Source organism: Pseudophryne corroboree, chromosome 1 (assembly GCF_028390025.1).
Source record: "Pseudophryne corroboree isolate aPseCor3 chromosome 1, aPseCor3.hap2, whole genome shotgun sequence".
Classification (NCBI taxonomy): Eukaryota; Metazoa; Chordata; class Amphibia; order Anura; family Myobatrachidae; genus Pseudophryne; species Pseudophryne corroboree.
In genome coordinates, this window is record NC_086444.1 from 786,882,983 (window position 1) to 786,900,980 (window position 17,998).

A 17,998-nucleotide genomic window follows, 5' to 3' on the forward strand; every position below is an offset into this window, starting at 1 on the left:
TTTTAGTGGCAGCCATCTTTAAATAATTTAAGCGGCGCCAAGTGGCTTTTAAGGAAAACAGCCCCCCTTTAGTGACATTTTCCTCAGCCAATGAGAAAAACAGAGGGAGGAGTTTCTATGCCTAGGATAGAAATTAGGAAAAATAAGTAATTACTCCCTCTGCTGGTTGTTTTTATAAAAGTATTCCGTTGCCTATTAACTGAGATGCACTGCAAGTATTCTGTGGGGGTGCATTTTCTACTTCAAATGCACAAACCTAGCTATTTTTACCAACACTGTAACTCCAGTTACCTTTGGCGTCTATCACATTATACATGATATATATACATAGTGCATCCAACGGACACTGATGACGGGTCCGGCGGAAGAGGGAGCATCAGATGTTATCACCCAGATTCATCTCTATCTATCAACAGTTGGTTATCTGGTGGTTGATGGTTGTATGAGTATTTATATTAATATTTATTTCTCTAACGTCCTAAGTGGATGCCGGGGACTCCGTAAGGACCATGGGGAATAGCGGCTCCGCAGGAGACTGGGCACATCTAAAGAAAGCTTTAGGACTAACTGGTGTGCACTGGCTCCTCCCCCTATGACCCTCCTCCAAGCCTCAGTTAGATTTCTGTGCCCGACGAGAAGGGTGCACACTAGGGGCTCTCCTGAGCTTCTTAGTGAAAGTTTTAGTTTAGGTTTGTTATTTTCAGTGAGACCTGCTGGCAACAGGCTCACTGCATCGAGGGACTAAGGGGAGAAGAAGCGAACTCACCTGCGTGCAGAGTGGATTGGGCTTCTTGGCTACTGGACATTAGCTCCAGAGGGACGATCACAGGTTCAGCCTGGATGGGTCCCGGAGCCGCGCCGCCGGCCCCCTTACAGAGCCAGAAGAGCGAAGAGGTCTGGAAAAATCGGCGGCAGAAGACGTTCCTGTCTTCAATAAGGTAGCGCACAGCACTGCAGCTGTGCGCCATTGCTCTCGGCACACTTCATACTCCGGTCACTGAGGGGGGGGGGGGGGGCGCCCTGAGACGCAATAAAACATGATAAAAATACCTTACATGGCAAAAAATGCATCACATATAGCTCCTGGGCTATATGGATGCATTTAACCCCTGCCAGAATATACAGAAAAACGGGTGATAAGGCCGCCGAAATGGGAGCGGAGCCTATCTCCTCAGCACACTGGCGCCATTTTTCCTCACAGCTCAGTTGGAGGGAAGCTCCCTGGCTCTTCCCTGCACTACAGAAAGGGTTAAAGAGAGGGGGGCACTAATTAGGCGCAGTATTAAAACATACAGCAGCTATAAGGGGAAAAACACTTATATAAGGTTATCCCTGTGTGTATATATATATATATATATAGCGCTCTGGTGTGTGCTGGCATACTCTCCCTCTGTCTCCCCAAAGGGCTAGTGGGGTCCTGTCCTCTATCAGAGCATTCCCTGTGTGTGTGCTGTGTGTCGGTACGTTTGTGTCGACATGTATGAGGAGAAAAATGATGTGGAGACGGAGCAGAGTGTCTGTAACAGTGATGTCACCACCTAGGGGGTCGACACCTGAGTGGATGTACTGTTGAAAATTACGTGACAGTGTCAGCTCTGTATAAAAAAACAGTGGTTGACATGAGACAGCCGGCTACTCAGCTTGTGCCTGTCCAGGCGTCTCATAGGCCGTCAGGGGCTCTAAAGCGCCCGTTACCTCAGATGGCAGATACAGACGCAGACACGGATACTGACTCCTGTGTCGACGGTGAAGAGACAACCGTGATTTCCAGTAGGGCCACACGTTACATGATTGAGACAATGGAAAATGTTTTATACATTTCTGATAATACGAGTACCACCAAAAAGGGGTATTATGTTCGGTGAGGGAATAACTACCTGTAGTTTTCCTGAATCTGAAAAATAAAATGAGGTGTGTGATGATACGTGGGTTTCCCCCCGATAACAATTGATAATTTCTTAAAAAGTATTGGCTGTATACCCTTTCCCGCCAGAGGTTAGGGTGCGTTGGGAAACACCCCCTAGGGGGGATAAGGCGCTCACACGCTTGTAAGAACAAGGGCTCTACCTTCTCATGAGATGGCCGCCCTTAAGGATCCTGCTGATAGAAAGCAGGAGGGTATCCAAAAATGTATTCACACACATACTGGTGTTATACTGCGACCAGCAATCGCCTCAGCCTGGAGGTGCAGTGCTGGGTTGGCATGGTCGGATTCCCTGACTGGAAATATTGATATCCTAGATAAGGATAGTATATTATTGCCTATAGAGCATTTAAAAGATGCATTTCTATATATGCATGATGCACAGCGGAATATTTGCCGACTGGCATCAAGTATAAGTGCGTTGTCCAATTCTACCAGTAAAATGGTCAGGTGATGCGGATTCCAAACGGCATTTGGAAGTATTGCCTTTAAAAGGGGACATTTGGGGTTGGTCTTTTAGACCTGGTGGCCACGGCAACAACTGGGAAATCCACGTTTGTACCCCAGGTCGCCTCTCAAAATAAGACGCCGTATTATCAGGCGCAGTCCTTTGTTGGCAAGCGGACAAAAGGTTCCTCTTTTCTGCTCGTGACAGAGGGAGAGGAAAAAGGCTGAAGAGATTACCCAGTTCCCAGGAACAGAAATCCTTTCCCGCCTCTGCAAAAGCCCTCAGTATGACGCTAGGGCCTTACAAACTCAGGCACGGTGGGGGCCCGTTCTCAATTAATTTCAGTGCGCAGTGGGCTCACTCGCAAGTAGACCCCTGGATCCTTCAGGTAATATCTCAAGGGTACATATTGAAATTCGAGACGTCTCCCCCTCGCCGTTTCCAAAAGTCGGCTTTACCGACGTCTCCCTCTGACAGGGAGGCAGTTTTGGAAGCCATTCACCCAGCAGGTGATAATCAAGGTACCCCTCCTGCAACAGGGAACGGGGTATTATTCCACACTATTGTGGTACCGAAGCCAGACGGCCCGGAGAAACCGATTCTAAATCTAAAATCTTTGAACACTTACATACAGAGGTTCAAATTCAAGATTGAGTCACTCAGAGCAGTGATTGCGAACCTGGAAGAAGGGGACTACATGATGTCTCGGGACATCAAGGATGCTTACCTTCATGTCAAAATTTACCCTTCTCACCAAGGGTACCTCAGGTTATGGTACAGAACTGTCACTATCAGTTCAGACGCTGCCGTAGGGATGGTCCACGGCACCCCGGGTCTTTACCAAGGTAATGGCCGAAATTATATCCCTTCGAAGGAAGGGAATTTTAGTTATCCCTTACTTGGACGATTCCCTGATAAGGGTAAGATCCAGGGAACAGTTGGAAGTCGGTGTAGCACTATCTCAGGTAGTGTTGCGGCAGCACGATTGGATTCTCAATATTCCAAAATCGCAGCTGGTTCCGACGACTTGTCTTCTGTTTCCTAGGGATGTTCCTGGACACAGTCCAAAAAAAAAAAAAAAAGGTGTTTCTCCCGGAAGAGAGAACCAGGGAGTTATCCGAGCTAGTCAGGAACCTCCTAAAACCGAACCAAGTCTCAGTGCATCAATGCACAAGGGTTCTGGGTAAAAATGGTGGCTTCCTACGAAGCAATCCCATTCGTTAGATTCCACGCAAGAACTTTCCAGTGGAACCTACTGGACAAATGGTCCGGGTCGCATTTTCAGATGCATCAGCGGATAACCCTGTCACCAAGGACAAGGGTATCCATCATGTGGTGGTTGCAGAGTGCTCATCTAATAGAGGACCGCAGATTCAGCATTCAGGACTGGGTCCTGGTGACCACGGATGCCAGCCTGCGAGGCTGGGGAGCTGTCACACAGGGAAGGAATATCCAGGGCTTAGGGTCAAGCCTGGATACATCACTTCACATAAATATCCTGAAGCTAAGGGCCATTTACAATGCTCTAAGCTTAGCAAGACCTCTGCTTCAAGGTCAGCCGGTGTTGATCCAGTCGGACAACATCATGGCAGTCACCCACGTAAGCAGACAGGGTGGCACAAGAAGCAGGAGGGCAATGGCAGAAGCTGCTGGGAATCTTCGCTGGGCGGAAAATCATGTGATAGCACTGTCAACAGTATTCATTCCGGGAGTGGACAACTGGGAAGCAGACTTCCTCAGCACGACCTCCACCCGGGAGAGTGGGGACTTCACCCAGAAGTCGTCCACATGATTAAAGAACTCGACAGGTATTGCGCCAGGTCAAGAGACCCTCAGGCAATAGTTGTAGACGCTCTGGTGTATGTGTTCCCTCCTCTGCCACTCATACCCAAGGTACTGAGATTGATAAGATGGAGAGGAGAAAGCACTATATTCGTGGCTCCGGATTGGCCAAGAAGGACTTGGTAACCGGAACTTCAAGAGATGCTCACGGAGGATCCGTGGCCTCTACCTCTAAGAAGGGACCTGCTCCAGCAAGGACCCTGTCTGTTCCAAGACTTACCGCGGCTGCGTTTGACGGCATGGCGGTTGAACGCCGGATCCATAAGGAAAAAAGGCTTTCCGGATGAAGTCATCCCTATCCTGATCAAAGCCAGGAAGGATGTAACCGCAAAAACATTATCACCGCAATTGGCGAAAATATGTTGCGTGGTGCGAGGCCAGTAAGGCCCGACGGAGGAAATTCAACTGGGTCGATTCCTACATTTCCTGCAAACAGGAGTGTCTATGGGCCTGAAATTGGGGTCCATTAAGGTTCAAATTTGCGGCCCTGTCAATTTTCTTCCAAAAAGAACTAGCTTCAGTCCCTGAAGTTCAGACGTTTGTAAAAGGGGTACTGCATATACAGCCTCCTTTTGTGCCTCCAGTGGCACTTTGGGATCTCAATGTAGTTTTGGGTTCCAAAAGTCACATTGGTTTGAACCACTTAAATCTGTGGAGTTAAAATATCTCACATGGAAAGTGGTCATGCTGTTGGCCCTGGCCTGGGCCAGGTGCGTGTCAGAATTGGCGGCTTTATCCTGAAAAAGCCCTTATCTGATTTTCCATTCGGACAGGGCGGAATTGAGGACTCGTCCTCAGTTTCTCCCCAAGGTGGTTTCAGCGTCTCGCCTGAACCAACCTATTGGTGGTGCCTGCGGCTACTAGGGACTTGGAGGCCTCCAAGTTGCTAGACGTTGTCAGTGCCCTGAAAATATATGTTTCCAGGACGGCTGGAGTCAGGAAATCTGACTCGCTGTTTATCCTGTGTGCACACAACAAGCTGGGCGCTCCTGCTTCTAAGCAGACTATTGCTCGTTGGATTTGTAGTACAATTCAGCTTGCACATTCTGTGGCAGGCCTGCCACAACCAAAAATCTGTAAATGCCCACTCCACAAGGAAGGTGGGCTCATCTTGGGCGGCTGCCCGAGGGGTCTCGGCTTTACAACTTTGCCAAGCAGCTACTTGGTCAGGAGCAAATACGTTTGTAAAATTCTACAAAATTAATATCCTGGCTGAGGAGGACCTGGATTACAAAAATCGGGTTATTATTGTTGTGAGCCATCTTTCAGAGGCTCCTCTGTTAACATACTGTTAACTGGGTTCAGATCACAGGTTATACGGTGTGATTGGTGTGGCTGGTATGAGTCTTACCCGGGATTCAAAATCCTTCCTTATTGTGTACGCTCGTCCGGGCACAGTATCCTAACTGAGGCTTGGAGGAGGGTCATAGGGGGAGGAGCCAGTGCTCACCAGTTAGTCCTAAAGCTTTCTTTAGATGTGCCCAGTCTCCTGCGGAGCCGCTATTCCCCATGGTCCTTACGGAGTCCCCAGCATCCACTACGGACTATGAGAAATAGAATTATCGGTAAGTAAATTCTTATTTTTTTTAATAGAAGGAGGGAAGATTTCCAGCTATTTGAAAATACTCTTCAGAGCTCCCAATATGTCTACGGCCTTTCTCCTCCTATGCTAATAGGTGAAAGTTCGGCTGAGTGGTATGTATATGATTATCTAAAGTAAACGGGACGCAAGGATTACTTTGGTTGCTCAGATTAATGAACATGAAGATTGTCATCCCTGGGGTACGCAAAATGAACACACGACCAGGGTGGGCAGGAGCCGTCAGGGTAAGGAAAGCATAACCTGACATGTATTTCAAGGAAAAAAATCATAGTTAAAATTCGCTCTATCCGCAGGAGTATAAATAAAATGGCCTAAGACGGATATGTTACCACGTTTCTACCTTAGGGTGGGAGTGGAAATGGGTGCTGACTATCATGACGGTGGACCAACCGTTAGGGGATCAGTACATGCCTCCAAATTTCCAAATCGGTTGTTGATTAGCGGAGCATATCCGAGAGATAACCAAATATACTTATCAGGCTGCTAGGGTAGCTAGCATCCCGATCTTTCCTATATCTCTCAAAAGGTTTTCTGTGACAACAGAATTTCAGATTCCACAGAAGGAGAAAAGATCCCATAACTATGGTGACTCTCCCCTGACTAATCTGTTAAGGGACATTCTTACTTATTACAGTCCCACTACAAAACAAGAGCCTTTTGAAGGTTGGAGCTAACAGTAAAATCCAACCTCTAGTTACAAGACCATCTCAAACGGACCTGAGAGGCTTGTGTTCAATAGAGACAATTTCCCTGAGAAGGGCAGCTGTCTTTGGTCAGATTATTTTAAGACAGGTGGAGTGAACTCAAATCTACGGCCTACCGGGTATCACATAACTATACAAATGGCCAGTAGCAGTTACTCTGGCCCATTATCCAACTAGTTTGGTTCTCAGTCTCGTGCTGAAAGAGTCTCCGATAGAGACTATTCCAGATAGCCAGTAAGCAGGTCTCTATGCAAACTCACCTTGGATCTCCATTGGGGGGTTAAGGGTTGAAGACTTCTAGAGAGACCGGGTCCGAGACTTGAGAACAGAACTTTGTATCAACAGGGTTTGTCTCCCTATCTTGAATATAGATATACATCGCCTAAGCGGTCATTCCATTCAAAAGCAAATGCATTACTGAGGTCAATTCGAGAATTGCTACAATCTTTACTCAGGGAGTAGAGGGGATCTCTTCTTTGTCGTACCCACACACACTGATACTCAATTTAAGGGTTTGGTCCCAGCTATTAACGGGATCCAAGTGGAAATCAATCCACTCGGTCACTGCAGACTTAGACCCAGGGGAGTTTTGGGTGTCGTTGGATATAGGGGATGCATTCCGTCAGATCCTGATTGGGCTCCTCCTCAACCATGCTTAGCATTCGTGCTGGTCCAAAGATCATTACCAGTCGGGGCCGTACCATTCGGTCTGTCATCAACACGACAATTTTTTTTTTACAAAGATAACAAGCTGGAGACTATTAGGGGTCACGATCATACTGTACCTTTATATAAATAATCTGCTGATCTAGGTCACTTTCCGAGAATCTCACTCAACATGGGAAATTGTGATTGCCAGAAATCTCATCTAATGACATGCAAAGGATTCAAATTCCAGGTCTCTTCTGGGACAATGGAGGGTGGTCCTACTACAGAAATAGAAGCTGGTGGCTCAGGTACTACAGGCACAGACTGTTTCCCAACACCTAGGTGTACGTCTTCTCGGAAAAAGGGTGCCATCTTTGAATGGGTCATCCTGGAGGAACATCCGTTCAGAACAGATGGCCGTCATTACAGAACAGTCTAACCATAGACATTCTCGAGCTGAGTGCAGTTATACTACAACGTCTCTTAGCTAAATACCTAGTGATGATTCAACACTTGCAGATGCAGTCACAACGAAAGCCTACATAGACCGTCAAGAGTCAACAAGGAGCAAGTTGGCGTTAGAAGCAGCCGCCCAGGAGGCAAAAAAGGCACATTATCGTCCTTTTCAGTATACTGTAGTTCATTCCAGGAGTGGAAAACTGGGAAGCAGCTTCTCTCAGTCACCAGGACATACATAATCGAGATGGTGATAGGAAGATGAGGCCCCTTCCCTCGATCTCTCCAGACAACCATCAGCTGCCCCGGGGCTTAAAGACGACCAAACGAAAACGAGTATGGGCAAGTCTCATCCCATCAGACTGGTCCCTCAGGAGTTGGTACTCTGTCTTGATGGGGACTACTAGGGGAGATCCCTGGAGTCTGTCTTTCACAATGGTCGGCTGTGGCCTAATTAGAACAGTGGCCGCCTGCAATGCTTGAGGACCCGGGTTCGATACGGAGTTCGGCACCAATTTATAAAAAAAGAAGACATGCTATCACGGGGACCGTTCATCCTCCTAGATCTGAAAGGTTTACGTTTAACTGCGTGTCTAGAGAGACCCGGTTCGGAAAAGGTTGGGGGATACCAAGGGCATCTATGCCTATAAGGATAGCAGCTAGACAGCCGATCGCGACCATGTGTTGCTACAGACTATATAAGAAGAAAACTGTCTGGTGTCAGGAACGGGGATTGGATTCCAGGGGATTCCGCCTGTCTATATTTTTCTGTTTTCTCCAGGCTGGGTTACATGGAGACCTACGTTGCGGGCTCCTTGAAGGTTCAAGTTCAAATTTCTGTTTTGGGAGCCTTACTTTTTCAACAGTTCCCAGCCTCCCGCAGCATCTTGTAACTTAACCTTGGGGTTTGGAATATTTCAATAAAACAACATCCTCTAAGTCTTTAGAGAAAGCGGGATTGCATTATTTCTCCAGGAAAGTCATGTTGTTACTTGCCTTAGTTTCAGCAAACTAAAGCTCTGCTTGGGAGCCTTAGGGTGTTAGTGTCCTTTCTAATATTCCACGGTGATAGGGCAGTACTCTGTACGCGGGCAGTGTTCTCACAAAGATTGTTTGAGGGTTTCACGTAAACCATCATATGTGATCCCATCTTTTTGAGAGGTTTCAGATGGAGAGGTGTCTTTTGAAGGTTGTATGAGCTCTACAGAAGTTACGTAGTACGTCCGTACATGGGACCATTTGTGTGTTCTTTGAGGGTTCAGAGAAGGCTGACCAGCATCTAAACTGACTCTGACCAGGTGCGTTTAGGCTTACCATTATGCGACAATGTTCCTGTGGTGCATGGTTTCGGTTCAGGATGGGTTCCATACCACCTTTAACAGTGGGTACCCCCTGGGCAGAGGCTAGAGGTGCAACTACCACTCAACGTTACAGAGCAGCAGAGTGGTCTTCAGCACACACGTTCACGAGATTCTGTAGGTTAGATACCTGTGCGGCCAAACATTCAGAGTTTGGGCGTTTGGTTTAACAGGTTACTGACAGCACTCCCACCCTTGGGAGTAATCTTTGGGACGTCCTCTACTGTATAAGACTCCAGTGTCCCCTAGTGGATGAAAGAGAAAAGAGGATTTTGGTACTTACCGATAAATCCATTTCTCTGAATCCTCTAGGGGACACTGGACGCCGGCCTCGGTGCTGTCAACCTGCTGTGTTCATATTGTAGTTGATTAGTTAGTACAGACAGCGTTGGTTTTCTGACAACAGAGTTCTAGGTTGCTGTCTGTTTTATTGTACGGTTGGCTCCTCGCAAATTGGTTTTTGTAGTCTCTTGTCCTAGTCTCTCCGTCAAATTTTTCAAACTGAGGGATAGTGGCGTGAGGAGGGAAGAGCCGGCTGTGCAGACAATGTTTAATTTCAGATTGTGCCACACCTCCGGTTGCAAGGTTTCACACCCCTACTGTATAAGACTCCAGTGTCCCCTAGAGGATTCAGAGAAATGGATTTATCGGTAAGTACCAAAATCCTTTTTTTTTTTTTTTTTTTTTCTTTTTTTGAAACTCATGTCGAGCTTTTGAAGTGTCAGCCTTACTGACATGCCAGCCCAAGTTGTGTCGGCCTTACGGCCATAACCACAGTATGGGGTGGGGCGCTCAAAGTTGTTTTAGCTCTTTGGTGCCTGGGTCTCTTAGGCCACTATACCACACAGTCCCAGTGTCCACCAATGCTTTAGAAAAAAATCCAGTTAATATATTTTCTTTCAGCATTTTTCATCTCTGTCTACAGTGCAGAAATCCAGGATTCCAGTATACAAGAACTTAGATCTATGGAGCAGAAAGTTTCTGATTTGGAAAACAAGCTGAAAACCATGACTAAAGAATATGAAGAGGAAGTACGGAAAAGAGAACTCCTAGAAGGCGAGACGGCAGCTTTGAAACGGCAAGTTCAGTGTCAAGATGATAATGTGGGTCTTGTAAAAAGACTGGAATTGCAATTAATCCCCTTAAAAGATGAGCTGCAAAACAGGCCTGAGAGAAATGAACAAAGTCATGAAACAGACTCTTTGGGGACGCCTGAAGAGCAGAAGCACTTGGAAATTAATGATGATCAAGTAGAGGACATTGCTACAAATGATTCAGCTTACAGTACACATGTGTACAATGATTGGGATAATGCTATTGAAGAGCCACACTTAAACAACAGCCATGATATCTGCAGAGAGCAAATCCAAATGCTTGAACAAAAAATTGTTGACTTGGAAGGAAATGTGAGTACCTTGCATTAATGTGTTTGTAGAATTTTTTTCGACCTTTGCTCCTCTATGCATGAATTAGATTTTTCTCCGGCAGGGTCGCACAGGTTTTTCACAGGATAACAATGGGATATGATGAAGCGACAGCGGATTTGCACCAATCAGTCAAAGCTTTCCGGCCTCCCAGCATGCAATGGGCCTGTCCATATATCTCCGTCCCCTGGCTCAGGCAAATCAGTTTTTTGTTTGGTGCGACAGGAGCTGGACCATGGTCAGCGGGCTGCTGGATTGTTAGCAGCTCCAAGCTTTCTTTTATTTTTATAGTCTTACTATTTTTTGAGTGATCTTTCTTAACAGCTTCTTATACGCATATTGGAAAGAGTCGCTCCAACAACTCTCCGCCGGGTCGCGACAACACTTACCCACGAGTACAGTGCTGTTTTGGCGGGTGTCTGTGTCTGATATACTAGCAGGTCCATCAGCTGTTACCAGGCTGTGGCCGGAACACGGGGAGAAGGTAAGGCATCGGTTCCGAGCAGCACATCGAATACGGACACAGCCGCACTGTTTTGCGAGGAGACTACCAAACAGTAGCTGTGGCGACGCCACCACGGGTGCTCCAGCACTAGGCCTTAGGGATCAGAGGCTCCAGGAATTGTATGAGGCCGCGATCCCTAGGGTTGATGTCAGCAGTGGGGAGTTAGACACTCTCCTGGTCGCTACTCCGCCCGGTTCATGACCAGTGTCCGCCGAGTCTCCCACCATTAACTGTTTCTTCGCTTCAGTCTCAGACGCTACCGGCTACACTGGAAGACGAGGAGATTCAGTCGCAGCATAGGCGGCTTTGTGACCGTGGAGTCTGTATTCACTTATTGCTACCATGAGGGGACCCGGTTGCAGCATATGCGGCTGTGTGACCGTGGCGTCTGTGTTCACTGATTGCTACCATGAGGAGACCCAGTCGCAGCATAGGCGGCTGCGTGACCGGTGCGTCCGAGTTCACGGAGGGCCCGGTCGCAGCATAGGTGGCTGTGTAACCAGTGCGTCTGTGTTCATTATAGCTTCATGGAGAGGCAGATTACACTAGTAGCGCCTTGATCTCCTCAGCGTTCTCTAACGTATTGATCGATCCTGGAAGCGGGGCAAGTCTCCCTGTATCCCACTCGACTGAGTATGGGCTATACAGCACTAAATCTCTCTCTACTGTTTTGAGTATGAATAGTTAGATAAGTGCCTATTGCATATGAGTCTGTATACCATTACTGTTTCTGTCGCATTGCGTCTGAATACGTTACATATGTTAAACATGATTCAGTAAATGTGTTCTCCTACATACTACTACAATATTAATGTAGTTGACAATGTGCTCATATTGCTTAATATACTAATGTATAACATGTGACTGATTGCTAGTATGATGCTGACTTTACTACAGGTTTGTCAGTTTGTTTTACAGATCCTCCATGCTGGTGCATGAGGAGGATTGAACGGATATCATTTTAAAAGGTAAAGTGATAGTCACAAAATTGTGTAGTGCTGATTATTTATCATGTAATAAGCGACAATGGTGTCCTCATACCATGTTTGAAGCTGTATTATACTCTGATTATCTGGTTCAGGATGGCTTGTATGCATAATGTTTAGCTCAGCAAGGCAGATGCAGGAACAAGTGTATCCACCTGGGGCTATATTTACACAACCTTATCCAGGAAGTTAGATGGATAATCCCCCAAAATCCTGTACCAGGAATAGGGTTAAAAGCCCTTACATACAGCAGCAGCTTCTCAGAATCAGTGGCAAGTAAATCTTCACTCTCGCAGACTACACATTGTTTAGATTCATCAGTAGATGAAAGCCCTATTCCACTTCATCATAAGAAAAGAGGTAGGTTTCAGCTCTTGAATATACCGGAGTTAATTGAAAGCAAAAAAGCCATTTAATCCTTAGAGGATAAAGTAAAGCCTGTGTTAAAAACGAAGGCACCTGTGTTTAAACATCCCAATAGTTGAGTTCCAAGAAAATCGTGGAAGACGTTGAGTTACGCCCAATAAAAAATTAGAATCCATAAGAAATGGAATTCCTATGATCTGCTTCCAGCTGGGGATTGTTTGAAAAAAGGGGAGATGGCTCCTAAAGTAGATAAGGAGAATATACAATAGCTTTGCTTTCAATTGTCCTGTCTAGAGCTGTCATAAGGCCAAGCCTTGGCTTTGGCTTAAATGGCAAAGGCAGTGATTGCCTGGGTGGATGCAATGGAAAGAGATATTTATTTTTTAATTTTTTTATTTTTTCAAGAGAATCTCATATGGCTCATATAAAAGACTGCAATGTTCCTGGAAGCATTGGATATGTGCAAAATATTTACTCCAGGGCATCAGCCCTAACGATACCTGCTCATAGAGCAGTTTAGCTGGGTACGTGAAAGATCTACAGCCACACCACACTGGATATGCCCAATTTCACCAGATCTTGGAAGCTATGCAGTGTGGGGCCTGGTGAGAAATACCAGGTACTGTAGATGGAATCATTGTCTTGTTCTAAAAATATTCCTTTTTGGTAAGAATTGACAGATATTCTGGAGTCAGAAGCAGACTCAAGTCAGGTTCCTTCGACATACAGTTCACGCGTTGATATTACACCATCAATAGAAGCCTGTCATAGGCTGAATACCACGTCCGTGTGATTTCAAAGTAGGAAACCATTGAGCTACCAGAAGATCTACAGTGTGGGCCTGGTTAGTACTCGGATATCGCGGAATAACAGGTGCTGTAGAAAAATAAAACCATCAGTGGATGTTGTGGGCTCCGCCTGGGAGATCCCAGGTTGGGGGGCCAACTTCATCAGGTCACACAGACCTGGCATGGTATCTCTAGTTATGTTCGCCTTCAAAACAGCCTATCTCGGCTGTAGACCAACGCCTGGCTTTTGCAAGAAGCAGGTCAGAAAATTGCTTTGGTCAGGAATAGTCATTCCAGTTCCTCTGGCAAACGAGGACAATGTTTCACTTCAACATGGCTTAAATCTGAAGACAAATGAGTCATTTTGGCTCATGCTAAATCCGAAAAAATGCTGAGCAAATATATTGGGAAACATGGGGGTCAATTCTATTCGGCAACTAAAGAATAGCGCCGGGAATTAGCTCCCGACGCTATTCAATTCTGCTACTAGTTGCCCGCAATTGTCGGGAATTCTTCTCTCATCCCCGGGGGATGAGAGAATAAACCCGACAAAAGTGCTGCCTCGCGGCCGGCGCGAGGCTGATTCTGTCGGGAATCAGCCTCGCGCCGGGTAGTTAAGTCGGAGAATGCCCGTTCTCCCGACAAAACTACCTGTTAAGTCGGCGAGAACGGGACATCGCCGACTTAACTTTAGCTGAATTGAATAGCGTCGGGAGCTAATTCCCGGCGCTCTTCTTTAGTTGCCGAATAGAATTGACCCCAAGGAATCTTTGTTACTTAAGTGTGGCATGGAGCCAGGGGTTTTTTATGGATCCCTGGAGATAGAAATGCAGGAGGCTTACCTACATGTTCCTATACCTTTTGTCCATCAGTGTTATTCAAGGTTCGGCTATTCCTCCAGAAAAGCATTTTTCAGTTTAGGCTTTACCCTTTGGGTTAGCCACAGTCCCCGGAGTATTTACCAGAAATATGGGGGTAACAGCACCTTATCTCCGCCAGCAGGTGTTAAGGTTTTTTTTCCCATACCTAGGATCTTTTAATCCTGGCACAGTTACAGAGATTGCTCTTGTACTTGGCAAAAGCAATAACAAGTTTGCAGGGGCAAGCGACTCATAACTTTGGGACAATCGTCTCCAGTTTCGTCACATCGGATGACTCGCTTGGGGGCTGTACTGGATCACGTCTGCAGAGAATCATTTTTTACTTCGCAACAATAAATCCAAGGTTCACTATAGTATTCAAGAATCGCCACAGTCAAATGGTATCCATTCACGCAGCAATGCGGCGATGGGTTTGATGGTATCTGCATCGACATGAGTATGTATCTGCATCAACAGGAGGGAGTATGTACAATTCCACTCCTAGGTCTCTGCAGCGTCTGATTCTTACTTAGTAGAATCTACAACCACGCCACACTGGATATGCCCAGACTTCATTGGATCATGGAAGAATAGCAGTGTGGGCCTGGTTGGTACCTAGAGAGACCAGCTGGGGATACAAGGTGTGGTAAGTATTAATGGATTGCATCAGATAATAAAGACAGACTATGGTACTTACGATAAAAGTAAGAAGGTCATTAGCCAGGTGGCTACACACATCCCAGCGGGACAAAGGAAAATCCTTTTGATATCAGATTGGGTAGATTCTGACACTAGGATTAGTGTCAGGGAGATTGTGTTCCCAAAAGTGCTGTCTACCAAAAAAGGTTGAAACTTCGGGCCACATACAGGGCACCGGTGTAGGTACGGGACAGTCTTCATATGAAAACCAGTCCAGTTCCGCTCGGACAGACAACGGCACTAGAGTACCTCTACATCAGGAAGTAACTCTCAGCCGAAAAGAGGATGAAGAAGGTAAGTCGCATACCTAAGAGGATGGATTTCATAATCCAAACCTTGCCCTCTGTTTTCAGTCCGAGAATTATAAACTGGTAAATGGACTTTTTCAAGTCGATACACCATTCAGAGGAGTGAATGGGCTCTACACCCAGAGATCTTCCGGACTCTGGAAAACAAGTGGTGCGTGCTAGAGATGTATCTCAGAATGTCTTGGTTGAACAACAGAGTACTCGTATATGGGTTAAGAACAGAGTATCCCAGGACGATCGTTGTGGATGCTTTATCAGTGAGATAGGACCTTCATCTGGCGGATGGGTTTTCCTCTAAATACCCTATTACCCAGGGTGGTGAGTAAGTTCAAACAGGATGACTAGCAGAGAATGGCAATGGATGCTCTACTTCTGCTTCCTCAACATCCAGACCTATTAATGCAGGATACTGGTTATGACAGACATGTGGGTCGGCTGTCTTTGACAGCGTGGCCATTGAAACCTTTATCAGGTCAAGGGGACACTTTCAGACAGTTTCAGAGCAAGGAAACCTTTCTTAGCTCGCATATATCACCAAATATGGCAAGCTTATATTCTATGGTACAGTGAAAGAAAACCTACAGCCACACCACACTTGATATGCCCAATCTCACCAGGTCTGGGAAGCTATGCAGTGTTGGGCCTGGTGAGTACTTTGATGGGGAACATCTGCAAACACCAGTTGCTGTAGGTGAATGGCCCCAAGAATTTTTTTTTCAGTGTCCCAGGGTCATAGCATTACTTCAGACAGGAATGAATGGCTTTCTTGAGAGAAGCAAGGGTCGGCATCGACTGTAGAGTTCCAAAAGTAAATAACCAACTAACAGGATGTGCGTATCTTTTTTTTTTTTTCTTTTTCCAGGGTATGCTGCGCATGAACCTTGTGGTGTTTTTCCTACAGTGCCATGGGACTTGGTTAGTCCTGAAAATCCTTCAAGTTGCCCCATTTGAATCACTTTATAATATGGATTACAAAATGTTGACAACTAAAGCGTCTTTTCTACTGACTGAGTCGTCGGCTAGAAGAATATCAGACTTGGAAACAATATGACAATCCCCAAGTTCTGATTGTTTATCCAGAGAAAGTAGTTCGCAGAACTAGATCTGGGTATCTTCCTAAGCTGATGACTAACTTCCACCTTAACAAAAAAGGAAATATTGTCTTGGCCTTTTAGGTTCCGGGCTTTTTCTGCGGGAGATGCATCGCTGGACCTGATCCGTGCATTAAGGATCTACGTAGATGGTACCAGTGTCATCAGAGAAGCATATTCTCTTTTCATTCTCTATGGATGTCATATGAGAGGATGACCTGCTGGTAGGCAGACACTGGCAAGATGACTTCATATGACGAAGCATATTTCAAGCTAATCTCCCTATTGCAGCTAATGTCTCTGTTCACTCTACTCTTAAGGTAGGTACTTTATGGGCAGCACAATGTGGTGCTTAAACAGAACAGGTATGTAAGGCAGCCATATGGTCTTCTGTTTACACAATCATTAAGACATTATGCTTTGGATACTTTTTCCTCTCACGATGCTGAATTCGGACGAAGGATTCTCCTGAGCATCAGGAGCGTCCCCACCGCTAAACTACTTTGGGAAATCCCATTGTTATCCTGTGGATAACCTGTGGACCCTGCCAGAGAAATATACGTTATGGTAAGAATTTACCGTTGATAATGGTATTTCTCCTAAGTCCACAGGGATCCCACCCTGGCGCACCTGATTTGACAATCCTTTTTTACTCACTAACCTCTTCCTTCTTGTACGGAAGGGTGTGCATGTGTGTTCTTCTCGCCTGATTAGAACTCTACATAATGCTCCTGCCTTGAGCTTTGGAATACAACTGATTTGCCTGAGCCAGAGGGTGGGGATATATGGATGGGCCCGTTGCAAACTGGGAGGCCGGAAAGCTTTGACTGACTGGTGCAAATCCGCTGTCGCTCCATCATATCCCATTGTTATCCTGTGGAACCTGTGACCTTAGGAGAAATACCGTTAACGGTAAGTTCTTACCATAATGTATATGGTTTACCCTTGCAGTCTGCTTAATTGTGGTTCTTGTAATAGCTGAATATTTATCTAAATAAGTTAGAACTCAATGGAAAATGTGTAACTTTAAGAATTTGTGTAAGTGGACCACAGGTTTTAATTGGTTTCCAGTTTTTAAACTTTCTAAAGCTGCACATTGAACAAGTTTTTGAGTGTTCGTGCTGCCTAGCCTTATGTTTGGTACACACCTACAGATATATCTGCAGATCAATTGAGCTGCAGATATATCTAAAGCCGGATCGGGAAGTGTGCTGTGCATACACACTGCCCGATCCATCGGGGACTGAAGTCATGAACCGGGTGGGCATTTACACATGCCCGCTCAGTTCAGCTGTCGGTCACCGCCGGCTGCTGCAGCTTATGTACGGGTGGTTGGCTGACCGCCCGTATACACACACACACACACACGCGCGCGCACACACGCCAATATGTCTAACGATATATTGGCCTTCGGCTGTGCAGTAGGGCCGACGCGATATGTCTGTACGACTGAGTTCACAGACCTATAGCTCGTACACCCTGGCCGATATTGTGAGTAAAAAATCCAATTTCTCTGACGTCCTAGTGGATGCTGGGAACTCCGTAAGGACCATGGGAATAGACGGGCTCCGCAGGAGACTGGGCACTCTAAAGAAAGATTAGGTACTATCTGGTGTGCACTGGCTCCTCCCTCTATGCCCCTCCTCCAGACCTCAGTTAGAATCTGTGCCCGGCCAGAGCTGGGTGCTCCTAGTGGGCTCTCCTGAGCTTGCTAGAAAAGAAAGTATTTGTTAGGTTTTTTATTTTCAGTGAGATCTGCTGGCAACAGACTCACTGCTACGTGGGACTGAGGGGAGAGAAGCAAACCTACCTGCTTGCAGCTAGCTTGTGCTTCTTAGGCTACTGGACACCATTAGCTCCAGAGGGTTCGAACACAGGGCCTGACCTCGATCGTCCGTTGCCGGAGCCGCGCCGCCGTCCCCCTTGCAAAGACAGAAGACAGAAGAGAACGACTAAATCGGCGGCAGAAGACTCCTGTCTTCATTAAG

General features: G+C 46.3%; 1 protein-coding gene across 4 annotated transcripts in view; it reads left to right on the top strand.

Moving 5' to 3' along the window:
* CENPE (centromere protein E) overlaps positions 1-17,998 on the top strand; it is a 635,458-nt gene that overhangs the window by 220,030 nt on the left and 397,430 nt on the right. For all 4 annotated transcript variants that reach the window (XM_063918152.1, XM_063918161.1, XM_063918167.1 and 1 more), the window contains exon 15: positions 9,909-10,389. In XM_063918152.1, coding sequence (XP_063774222.1) covers positions 9,909-10,389 — 481 coding nt within the window. The remainder of the gene's footprint in view (positions 1-9,908; positions 10,390-17,998) is intronic.